At 40.2% G+C, this 13,029-nt stretch overlaps 1 protein-coding gene across 1 annotated transcript in view; it reads right to left on the bottom strand.

Annotated features, from left to right (window-relative positions):
* Positions 1 to 9,721: 9,721 nt before the first annotated feature.
* The window catches only part of GET1 (guided entry of tail-anchored proteins factor 1), a 64,157-nt gene continuing 60,849 nt past the window's right edge, over positions 9,722 to 13,029 (bottom strand). Inside the window, exons 4-5 of the mRNA XM_063447191.1 lie at positions 11,290 to 11,404; positions 9,722 to 10,080 (exon numbers count right to left, since the gene is read on the bottom strand). Coding sequence (XP_063303261.1) covers positions 10,007 to 10,080; positions 11,290 to 11,404 — 189 coding nt within the window. The 3' untranslated portion in view covers positions 9,722 to 10,006. The remainder of the gene's footprint in view (positions 10,081 to 11,289; positions 11,405 to 13,029) is intronic.

Raw genomic sequence — 13,029 nt, forward strand, 5'->3', positions numbered from 1 at the left:
TGGCTCCAGGCATGGATGTGCTGGCCTTGGAGCCACTGGCATCCAAAATGAGATCAGACCCGAAAATCCATGGTATTCTCTTGGGCGCTAAAGAATTCAAACTAAACATATTTGCAGATGACATCCTTCTCACTTTGACACAACCGTTCATAACCATGCCCAATTTAAATCGACAAATAGATCTGTTTGGCCACCACTCTTACTATAAATTGAATATTTCCAAAACACAGGCGCTAACGATAGGAGTGGCAAAGGAAGCAAGAAGCAGGCTAAAAGAGGCATATACTCTAGATTGGAGGTCAGACCACTTAACATACCTGGGAATCAAACTCACAAAAAAACCTGCAGGACTCTTCCATGCAAACTATGTAGGCCTCCTGAAGGACTTTGACACCACCCTGAAATCATGGGAGGGGAAATTCCTCTCATGGTTGGGGCGCATAGCAGCAATCAAACTGTCATTGCTACCAAAACTGCTGTACCTCTTTAGAACGCTACAAATACCCCTACCAAACACCTACCTCAAGTCGGTCACCTCATTATTTATGAAATTCACGTGGCAGCACAAAAAAAGCCCTATAGCCGCCAAAATCTTACACAGGCCAGTTGCGGAGGGTGGTCTGGGTGTCCCCAAACGGTATACATACCATGAAGCAGCACTATTGAGCACTATGCTAGCAGCACACGACTCACATTATATCCCACAATGGACAGGAATAGAGGCCTTCTGGCTCAAAATGAACCACATCGGCCCGATCTTTTGGATTGACAATACCCGGAGACCAAAACCATTTCCAGGCCTCCCAACTACTCGGTTGCTTGTAGACACCTGGGACGGGGTGAGGAAAACGCTGGTTAACCATCCAAAAATACCAATGGCAGCTCCCCTACAATCTATAAGCTTGATAATCCCCACTTTTAACTATAAGTTGTGGACCGAAAAAGGCATCACCCATATTCTCCACTTATACCTCAAAACCTTCCCATGCCTACAGGAACAATTTGATCTACCCACAAAATTCCTATTCCCTTACCTCCAAGTCAAATCTCTACTAGCAAACAACCCACCCACTAATCCCGAACCAGTGTCAAGCACACCAACCTCAAGGTTTGAAAATATATGCCTATCTAATAAGCCCATCATAAAACCTCTCTCCACATGCTACATAGAAACATAGAAACATAAAATGTGACGGCAGATAAGAACCATTCGGCCCATCTAGTCTGCCCAGTTTTCTAAATACTTTCATTAGTCCCTGGCCTTATATTATAGTTAGGATAGCCTTATGCCTATCCCACGCATGCTTAAACTCCTTTACTGTGTTAACCTCTACCACTTCAGCTGGAAGGCTATTCCATGCATCCTCTACCCTCTCAGTAAAGTAATACATCCTGATATTATTTATAAATCTTTGTCCCTCTAATTTAAGACTATGTCCTCTTGTTGTGGTAGTTTTTCTTCTTTTAAATATAGTCTCCTCCTTTACTGTGTTGATTCCCTTTATGTATTTGAATGTTTCTATCATATCCCCCCTGTCTCGTCTTTCCTCCAAGCTATACATGTTAAGATCCTTTAACCTTTCCTGGTAAGTTTTATCTTGCAATCCATGAACCAGTTTAGTAGCCCTTCTTTGGACTCTCTCTAAGGTATCAATATCCTTCTGAAGATATGGTCTTCAGTACTGTGTACAGTACTCCAAGTGAGGTCTCACCAGTGTTCTGTACAATGGCATGAGCACTTCCCTCTTTCTACTGCTAATACCTCTCTCTATACAACCAAGCATTCTGCTAGCATTTCCTGCTGCTCTATTACATTGTCTGCCTACCTTTAAGTCATCAGAAATTATCACCCCTAAATCCCTTTCCTCAGATGTTGAGGTTAGGACTCTATCAAATATTCTGTACTCTGCCCTTAGGTTTTTACGTCCAAGATGCATAATCTTGCACTTATCCACATTAAATGTCAGTTGCCACAACTCTGACCATTTTTCTAGTTTATCTAAATCATTTGCCATTTGGCTTATCCCTCCTGGAACATCAACCCTGTTACATATCTAAGTATCATCCTCAAAAAGAAACACCTTACCATCAAGACCTTCTGCAATATCACTAATAAAAATATTAAAGAGAATGGGTCCAAGTACAGATCCCCGAGGTACCCCACTGGTGACAAGCCCAGGCTTCGAATATACTCCATTGACTACAACCTTCTGTTGCCTGTCACTCAGCCACTGCCTAACCCATTCAACAATATTGGAATCCAAACTCAAAGATTGCAGTTTATTGATAAGCCTTCTATGTGCAACAGTGTCAAAAGCCTTACTGAAATCTAGGTAGGCAATGTCTACTGCACCACCCTGATCTATTATTTTAGTTACCCAATAAAAAAAAATCAATAAGATTAGTTTGGCATGATCTCCCTGAAGTAAACCCATGTTGTCTCTGATCTTGAAGTAAGGCTTACTGGCCTATAGTTGCCCGACTCCTCCCTATTACCTTTCTTGTGAATGGGCACAACATTCGCTAACTTCCAATCTTCTGGGACTACTCCTGTTAACAATGATTGGTTAAATAAATCTGTTAATGGTTTTGCTAGTACACCACTAAGCTCTTTTAATAGCTTTGGGTGTATTCCATCAGGTCCCATTGACTTATTTGTCTTTACTTTTGACAGTTGAAATAGAACCTCTTCCTCTCTAAACTCACGTGTAATAAATGACTCATTTATCCTTTTTCTTAACTGAGGTCCCTTTCCTTCATTTTCATCTGTAAATACTGAACAAAAATATTAATTGAGGCAGTCAGCTAGACCTTTATCCTCATCTACACACCTTCCTTCTTTTGTTTTTAATCTAACTAATCCTTGTTTTACTTTTCTTTTCTCATTTATGTATCTAAAAAAAGCTTTGTCCCCCTTTTTTACTGACTGTGCTATTTTCTCTTCTGTGTGTGATTTGGAAGCTCTTAGAACTTGCTTAGCCTCTTTCTGCCTAATCTTATAGGTCATTCTGTCTTCCTCACTCTGGTTTTTTTTATAATTACTAAATGCTAACTTTTAGTTTTTTACTATTTTGACCACATCTGTGGAGTACCACAGTGGTTTCTTGAATTGTTTGCTTTTACTGACAAGCCTAATGCAATTTTCTGTTGCCTTCCGTAGTGCAACTTTTAAATAATCCCATTTCTCTTGGACTCCATTTAAATTGCTCCAGTATGATAATGACTCCTTTACACATATTCTAATTTTAGAAAAGTCTGTTTTTCTAAAGTCTAAAACTTTTATTTTTGTGTGGTGTGACTCAGTCACTGTTCTTATATTAAACCACACTGACTGATCATCACTGGATGCTAAACTTTCACCTACAGTAATATCTGATACCAAATCTTCATTTGTTAACACTAAATCTAGTATGGCCTCTTTACGAGTTGGCTCCTCAACGACTTGTTTTAGAGACAATCCCAGTAGGGAGTTTAGAATATGTGTGCTCCTGGCACAAGTAGCTATTTTTGTTTTCCAATTCACATCAGGAAGATTAAAGACACCCATGATGATAACTTCCCCCTTCATTGTCATTTTAGCTATTTCTTCAACTAGTAGATTATCTAACTCTTCAATTTGTCCTGGGGGCCTATAAATCACACCTACACAAGTTACTGTGTGATTACCAAATTCTAACGTAACCCAAACGGACTCTATGTTCGCCTCACTATCCTTTATTAGGCTAGATTTTATGCTATCCTTCACATACAGGGCCACCCCTCCCCCTTTCTTGCCTTCCCTGTCTTTTCTATATAAAGAGTACCCTGGTATTGCTATGTCCCAGTCATTTTTCTTATTATACCATGTCTCAGTAACAGCGACTAAATCTACACTATCAGTTGCCATTATTGCCACAAGTTTATGGATCTTATTCCCTAAACTGCGAGCATTTGTAGACATGACTCTAAGCTTATCATTTTTTAACACACTTGCTACAGGCACCTTCTGTCCTTGTTTTGGGGGACAATTGGATTGATGTTTTATTACCCTTTTGCCCCCCCCCCCTCCTAGTTTAAATACATCCTAGCAAAACCTCTGAACTGCTCACTGAGAACATTTGTTCCCTTTTGAGAAAGATGAAAACCATCTTTTTTGTACAGTTTATTTCCATTCCAAACAGAGCTACCATGAGAAATAAAGCCAAACCTTGCTCCCGACATCATTCACCAAGCCACAAGTTAAAGTCCCTAATACGCATCCGCCTGTCATTCTGAGTGTTATGCACAGGCAGAACTTCAGAGAATGACAGTGTGGAAGCAACCTGCCGCATATCATTGTCAAAAACACTAAAAACTTCCGTAACCTCTGAAACCTCATTGCAAGCCAAGTCATTTGTCCCTAAATGGACAAGTACATCCAATTCCCCTTCCTGCTTTGCTTGCTTAACAATATTACAGATACGTCTCCTGTCTCTGTGAGCAGTAGCTCCGGGAAGACACCTCACAAGACCACCATTGCCCATCTCCACACCTCTTATGATGGAATCCCCCAACTACCACTTACTCCTTCACAGCCAGCCAATAACACTTGAGCACTACAAAAAAGCTTGGCACATAGATTTAGGCACCGAGTTAAGCACAGAGCAGTGCAAAAGAGCTTACACAGCACATAAAAGAATCACATCGTGCGCCCAACACTTAGAAATACAACGGAAAATATTATACCGTTGGTACTTAGTACTGGAAAAAATACACATCGCCGCCTACCTCCTTGTGCAGAAATGGATAAAAAAAAACTTCTGTAACTTACCTGATTGCAGCGTCGATGTCCCTCAGCTCTGGTTCAGGCTCTGACTTCGCTCCACCCCGGCCATCAGCCGTCGGGGAAGACCTCATGCACATGTGCGGCAATGGCCACACTTGCATTAGGACTTCCCCCATGGGAAAGCATTGTATAATGCTTTCCTATGGGGGTTTGGATGGCGCTGGATTTCCTCATGCATAGCATGAGGACGTCCAGCATCAGTTAGGTGACCAAAAGTCGCCTAACGTCCCGGGAACGCCCCTATTGTGGCTGTCTGGTAGTTTATAAAAAAAAACTGCAATAATTATCTGTGCAAGGTTACGGGACTTGGGACACTGCACCTAGACCACCTCAATGAGCTGAAGTGGTCTGAGTGCCTATAGTGACGCTTTAACATTTAATATACTGAGTTATGTAGAGTCTAAGATGTAACTTGGGTTTTTTTGCAATTTCTCTGAGGATTTTATGGTCTAACCTTGGGGTCAATTTGCTGGGACGTCCACTCCTGGGAAGACTGTCTTGAATGTTTTCCATTTTTGAATAATACTCTTACTGTAATGTAATATTGTTTGGAAATGGCCTTATAACCCTTCCCAGCTTGATGGGGAGCAGCAAACGCTTCTCTAAGAACATTGCTGATGTCTTTCTTCCTTGGCATTGTGTAAAAAACACATGAATGCACCAAAACAGCAAACTATTAAAACATCGGCTTTTGAAGAGGTGGTCACACTTGCTGCTGATCAATTAATCAAAGGCATTTGATTAGCAGCACCTGTCTGCTACTTAGACTCTTAATTCCTATGGAAGCAGTAAAGGGTGTACTTAGTTTTTTCACATATAACTTTTACACCTTGGCTTTATTTTTGTTAAATAAATCATGACACAGTGTAATATGTCATGTGCTGTTTTTCATCTGAGGTTTTAATTTCCCAATTTTAAGACCTGCTAAGGAACAGATGATCGTTATTATGTCCGGATATGTAAAACCATAGAAGTCAAAGAGGGTGTTATTTCTTTTTCCCATGACCGTATATATTTGTCATTTAACTTCTGCAATTTGTTTCGATGTGCTGTTTGCCCCTACTGACTGAAGTGTCTATACCAGTGGTAGTCAACCTTTTTCTAACTACCGCCCACTAATACATCTTTTTGGTTGAAAAATTTTCCTTACCGCCCACCAGTTTTCGCGCAAGTGCGGAATATTTTTTTCGAAAGGAGGGTGTTTTTAAAAAAAATAAATGTACGTTCATTTATCTTTTTATTTCCAATTAATGCATGTTTATAATGTTTTTAACTTTATAAAGTTTAATGAGAAAACAATAAAGTAAATTGAAATTACCTTTACTAGTGATTAATGAGATCCTTGAGGTTGATGCTGCAAGACTAAATATTTGATATCTGGTTCGATTTTCGTAAGGAACAAACAAAGGTCTCCTCTTTCGGTGATATTCAGACGACTTCTCTGTTTGCGCATAATAGGATTTCTCATCTGTGCGTCATCTCCCCTCTTCTCCCTCCTCAATTCCCCTCCCCACCTTTTTTTCCCCCCTTTTTTTAACCTTCCTTATAGCAATGCCCAGTAGGAAGGCTGAGCTAGGTATCCCACTATAACAGACTGGCACACGGGCGCCCGGGCCCCACGTGTATCAGCCGAACTGCCGCCGGTGCATCTCCACCGGGGCCCACACGCTTATGGGGCCCATCAGGTGGCCCAAGCATTTTGGGCCACCCAATGGGCCCTATTATCTTCAGGGGCCCGGTCAGCGCTGTAATAGCGCGACCGGGCCCCTTTAAAAAAATAAAAAATAAAATGCAGCCGGAAGCAAGTGCTGCTGGGAGGAAGTGACGTCCGGTCACTTCCTCCCAGTTTACTCCGTGCGGGAAGGAGGAGAGAAAGGCCGCGAGGAGAGGCAGCCGACTCACATCATCCCCAGCTACCCTCCTGCGACGAAATGGTAAGGAAGAGAGGAGGGTGGCTGAAAATGAGGTGTATGTGTGTATGCCAGTGTGTGTGTGTATGTGTGTATGTGTGTATGCCAGTGTATGTGTGTATGTGTGTATGCCAGTGTATGTGTGTATGTGTGTATGCCAGTGTGTGTGTATGCCAGTGTGTGTGTATGCCAGTGTGTGTGTATGCCTACGTGTGTATGTGTATATGTGTATGCCATTGTGTGTATGCCATTGTTTGTGCACTGTGTGTATGCCAGTGTGTATGCATGTGTGTATGTCTGTTTCAGTATTTGTATGTTAGTGTGTGTGTGTGTGTGTGTGTGTGTGTGTATTCCTGTGGGCAGGATTTGGAGGCGGGCCCTGTGGGCGGGCTTGAAGGGGGCCCAGACCTTGAGCTGTGCTAGGGGCCCAAAAATTTCTGATGGCGGCCCTGCTGGCACACATACATACACACATACATACATACAGACAGACAGGCACACATGCAGACACACACAAACAGACAGACAGGCACACATACATACACACATATATATATACAGACAGACACACACACACACACATATATATATATATATATATATATATATATATATACAAAGACACACACACACAAGACATACATACACACACAAGACACATACATAAGACACACATACACACACAAGACATACATACAAAGACACATACACAAACAAACACACATTATATTTAAGTCACCCTCCTGTTTCCTACCTTTAAGGTGCAGGAGAGTGACTTTCCCTGGGGTCCAGTGGTGGCTCAGGTGGATGGGAGTCAGAGTTCCCACTCTGACTCCCTCCTACTCCTTCCTCCCGCGCGGGCTCTCAGTATGCTGGGAGGAGTGACCGGGGAATCACTTCCTCCCAACGGAGATGATGTCATCAGAGGGGGCCGGTCGCGCTGTTAAAGTGCCCAGCGCTGACTGGGCCCTCTCACAATCCACATCCATCGGGTGGCCCTGACAGCATGGGCCACCCGATGGACCCCTCTATATGCGGCCCCGGCGGATTGCCGCCGGGGCCGCAAGTGGTGATGGCGGTACCCGGTCGCAGGGGTACCGCCGGCTCGCACCCGCCTGCTCACCCAATCTATAAAAAAATTTGAAAATCCCTACCGCCCACCTGGAATCCCGAAACGCCCACTAGTGGGCGGTAGGGACCAGGTTGACGACCCATGGTCTATACCTTTGCCTATCCTGAATATGTGCAAGTGGCTATCTTTCTATTTTTTTTAGTTTTACACTAAGTGGTGTGGTGTACGTACCGGTGTCCAGTGGGAGCACAATTCCCTACTTCCCCTATCTCTGAGGGCATTTCTTGTAGCTATACATTAGTTTATACTTTTCATTATGCAGTGTCATGCTACCTTGTGTTGTTCCAGCTTTGCCACACCACATTTGGTGATGCTGTGTCATTCCAGCATTTTTAATGATGCGGAGTGCTCTGTCTTTGCTCCCCTTATACAGAGAAAGACGCAGGCCCTGCATCATTCCTGTGATAGAGGTCATGTATGTTTTGGTGCTAGTTTTGCCCCTCTGGATCTTTGACTTTGGCTTGTCTTCCTGTATTATTGGTCTATTATCAAGATAAATAATGAGTGGAAGATAGCTGCTAACACGTGAACTAGGCAATACGAATACAATATAACACTGCTTGGTCTATTTAATGCTACCAGACTTCTTTTAGAATCTGTGTATTTAGACAAAATTCCAATACATTCACCAGTTCCTGAGATACCTCATATCCATGTGAGCATGAAGGTGCTGCAGAAAATCTTTGAAGTCGACTGTTTTGTAACAGAGGAGAAATGTTGACATGATCAATAACAGGTTACTTTCTAAAAGTGTCATCTATATAGTTTCAAATAGACCTCAATAAACTGCCCATTGTATTAAACTGCCCATTGGCATAAAGATTTACAGTCATAATGGTATTCATTGGCTTTGTCGATTATTACCAGTGTTTTATCAAAGGATTTTCCTCCATTATAGCACCCATAACAAATATGCCACAAAAGATAATAAAAAACAGATGTGGTCCACTGCAGTTGCGTAGACATTGGAAACATTGATAAAACGTCTTGTCACGTGTCTTGTCTTATTGCATACTGCTCCCAGTCATCCCCTCATTCTTAGAACTGATGCTTCAAAAATAGGATGGGAGCTGTATTCTGACAAACCGACCTCTACTTACGTGTGTGCTAAAATTCTAAAATACTAAGACAGAACAAAACTACGACAAAAGGAACAGAGAGCTGCTTGCCATGATTCTTGCATTCAAAAAGTGGAGACACCTCTTAAAGGGACAGTGCAGTAGAACCAAAATTATCTTCAACATTGAATGTTCTTAGCATGGACAATGATACCCGTCAATTTTAATTACAAAAATAAAATAAAAAGTTGCCAAATCCTAATAGTGTACAAGCAGGTGGACTAGTACTACAGACTCAATAGATAACTGTACAATAATGATGTTCCAGTGCAAGAGGAAAGAGTAAAAGGTGTTTGGGTTTTGTTGTTGTTTTTTCTTATTTATGAGTTAATTAGCATGGAACGTCTTGCAGTCTTCCATACATTTTGCATAATAGTAAAAAGTATGAAATGGCCCTTCAAAAAAAATACTGCCCTACTTGCCGACTACAGGGAATTTAATTCAGCCTTCAGTTAGGTGATTTTTTTTTTTTTTAAAACCGATATTACTAGCTGTTTTATACAAGCTATTATAATATGTACAATGTTGAGGTGTGCTGATAAAATTATGTATTGTACAGCAATGGAAGGGCCAAACAGATGTTGTAGAACAACTCCCACAATGCATTGCCATCCGTAGGAGAACTTAACGATTTACTGTGCATTCTAGTTGAACTAAGAAGGAAGATGGTTAGACATCGATGGAAGGTTGCATTATATTTTCCTTTATTGCATATAAAAACCCTCATTTCAAAAGTAATCCTACTATTTGAGAATATCCATGCACCAATTTATTTACCATTCACAAAAAAAACATGAATATAAAGCAATATTACTGATTTTCAAGAACAAAAAAATAGTACAGAAACAGAGTACATCATGCCTTGTGTTTTGTTTTGTGTTTTAATACAATTAAATTATATTTAAATAGTTCCTAATGTTCTGAAACCCTGCAAGCAATGGGTAAAGAAGCTGCTTGCAGTGTCATGCTTGGGTCCACATGCATACAGGTGTATTCAGATAGCAGCACTATGGAATGCCTTGTTAGCAGTCGGTCACTCGTCCTAGCTGATGGGATACAGCATTATAGCCACCACTTTGTTGCAAACTACCAGCCAACACGTTATTCCCACTCCACCTGGAATTGGAAATAAAAATAAAAAAAAGATATGTGAAAAGATCTTATGTGAATAGATACAATGATCAAAGATATATATCCTGAATGTTCTATGTGAGGACTCTTCGATATGACTTCTCTCGATTACGAAGGCATCCCATCGAGTTATTTACCCCACATGCCTTCACCGAGGAACTTAATAGGTCCACTTAAAAAAATACTTTATCTTCTGTTTGGAGATTGGTGGGAATAGTTTATAGCTATTTTAATGTTTTTTAGATACATTTGATCTTAGTTCGTAGTTGCTCTCATTGCCCACTAACCATTAGAAAACGTAACGTTAAAGGGACACTCCTAGCTCCTAGAATCTAGAGCACCTTAGCCTTTTTTTATTTTACAAGCAGTGCAGATTTCAATAGAAATTGGCACTTTTATAAATGAACCTTGCCTGTCATTCAGACAACGGGTCCTGTTACTTCCTGGTTGTTTGGCTCAGCAGAGCTAAAATCAAGACCCAGTAATTGTTAAGACTTCTCCTTGAGATGCATTGGGAAGTCTGTGATTAGACAGCCACAAAATTTCTAGGTGGGAAAAAAGAGTGCTATTTGCAATGAAATGTGATTTATTTTTGCACTTTGGCCAGGGAGTGTCCCTCTAAATGCTTTAAATGTCAAATTGAAAAGTTAATAAACGATGGCACAAAACAAGTCCACACACGTACTATGTTATTAATATTTATTTTTTTAAGATAAAACCAGTGTACACTATTGATAGTCAGAGACCAGGGCATTTTTAGGCTTCACAATGAAACCTCGATCCTTGACAGTGTATAAAATGGCATGCATCATAAAACATACATGTTACTTCCTAGGAAACAGGTGTAATCATTTAACTTTTGTAACAAATACATTTTGCAACTTTTCCCTGGCTTTAATTCATGCATTTAAGTTTAACCCCTTAAGGACACATGACATGTCTGACATGTCATGATTCCCTTTTATTCCAGAAGTTTGGTCCTTAAGGGGTTAAACTTTTTTTTATTGAGTAGAAAGTTATGATCACATGACACAGAATAACTCCAGCCTTACATTGTAAAACATATAAAGGAACAAAATAAAACACTACAAACACTACAAAGTTTGCCACAATCAGTCCAATGCAGAGTGGCTATGTTTCAGGTACTGCATTGCATTTAAACATTTAGAATCATTATGATACCACAAATATTACCTGCAATACCAGTAGGAAACGCTACGAGACGTTCCAACGGGGCAATCCATTTACTGGGTAACACGGTCACTGGCTCAGAGTAATATTTCCATATGAGGGAGATCATCAAGGCTGCCTGAGAACATCAAAGCACATGTTACGTGTGTGAAACAGTGAAATACAAATACAGCCTTAAAGGAACATGATAGGCACTCCGGCCACTTCATCTCATTGCAGAGCCCCGGTCCCCTTAACCCTGCAATGTTAATTATTGCCGTTTCTGAGAAACTGCAATAATTATACAGCAACATTAACTGCTCCTCTAGCGGCTGTCACCAGACAGCCAGTGGAGGTGCTTTATGTATTACATTAAAACAATGCATAATTAAATGAGATTTATTTTATTTGTATTTGTGGAGTGTAATTTTCTTTTAAATATAAAAATGAAAAGTTAATAAATTGTGGCACAAAACAGGTTAACACACTTGATTTGCTGCATATTAAATATCCATTAATTTAACTGCAGGTAATTAAATATATAAGCACAATAAGTACCATCTCATTTATGTTTATTTATTTTTTTAAGATAAAATCAGTGTGCACTATAATTTTAATCAGTGAAGTGAAACTGGACATCCTCACACTTTGATTACTGAAACCAGACATCTGACACTCTCAGCCAATTGCAGACAACCATTGCTGCTCAGATTAATGCTTTCTCATTAGCCCAAAACAGCACAGAGGGGATTGGTTGCTGGGGACTCTTGTTTTGCATTAAATCATTACAAATGGCTGAACACTAAACAGAAGGACAGCGTGAGTGGACTTCAGAAACTATAACTACTTCAATGACTGTAAGTTCGTTTGAGCAGGGTCCCCATCTACCTATTGTTTCTCTAACATTTTGTTATTATCTCATTTGTTAAATTCACCTTTAAATGTAAATCTTTGCAGATAATAATAATAAAATGAAGCAGGTACAATGCCTAGTGTCCCTTTAAGGCCACTAAGATGACAAAATGGTGGAATCCAAGTTCTGCAAGTTGAGAAGTCGGTGAGCTACAAATATGGTTTATGAGCTAGCTGTCTCAACACTTGTGATGTCAACCACCAGAGGGACCTTGGCGCTGGAATGGAGAGATTGTAAAAATGTTTTTTTAACCCTTTCATTTTCGGAGGGGATGAGCTACGAATGGTTGGGAAGAGGAACATTTTATTTATTTATTTTCCTTTTAACACTAAAGTGTTCCTTAAATAGGGAGCAATATGGGGCATACTGTTGTGTAGAATTTAAAAAGCAGACAAAACGCACATGAAAATTGCTCACAGACCTACATATTTACTAGCAATATCTCAGGTACTAGGTTACATTTTACGTCTTATCTAAAGAAGACCTTGTCTTTCATACCATCTGAAGATAACAGAGCTGCCTTTAATGCATGATTATCACTTGTGACTTAGTAAAAGACAACTATCTAGAACAATAAAACTGACTAGATAAGCATGGCCTGGGTATCTCTGCACTGTCAATACATTTCCATATATAAATGAAAGTGAAAAAAAAAAATCCACAGCAAAGATAAGTTATAGTACAGAAAATATGGGATACAGCTGAATACTTAGAATGAAAAATAACAAAATAATAGTGCTACACTGTATGATGATGTTAACAGTGCCCCCACCTAATATAGAACTCACAGACTCCCAAGTGATATAACGCCTTAAAGTTGCCTTCCCTTACAAGGGAGATTTGGATCCTCT

The sequence above is a fragment of the Pelobates fuscus genome, chromosome 1, assembly GCF_036172605.1.
Source record: "Pelobates fuscus isolate aPelFus1 chromosome 1, aPelFus1.pri, whole genome shotgun sequence".
NCBI classification, from domain to species: Eukaryota; Metazoa; Chordata; class Amphibia; order Anura; family Pelobatidae; genus Pelobates; species Pelobates fuscus.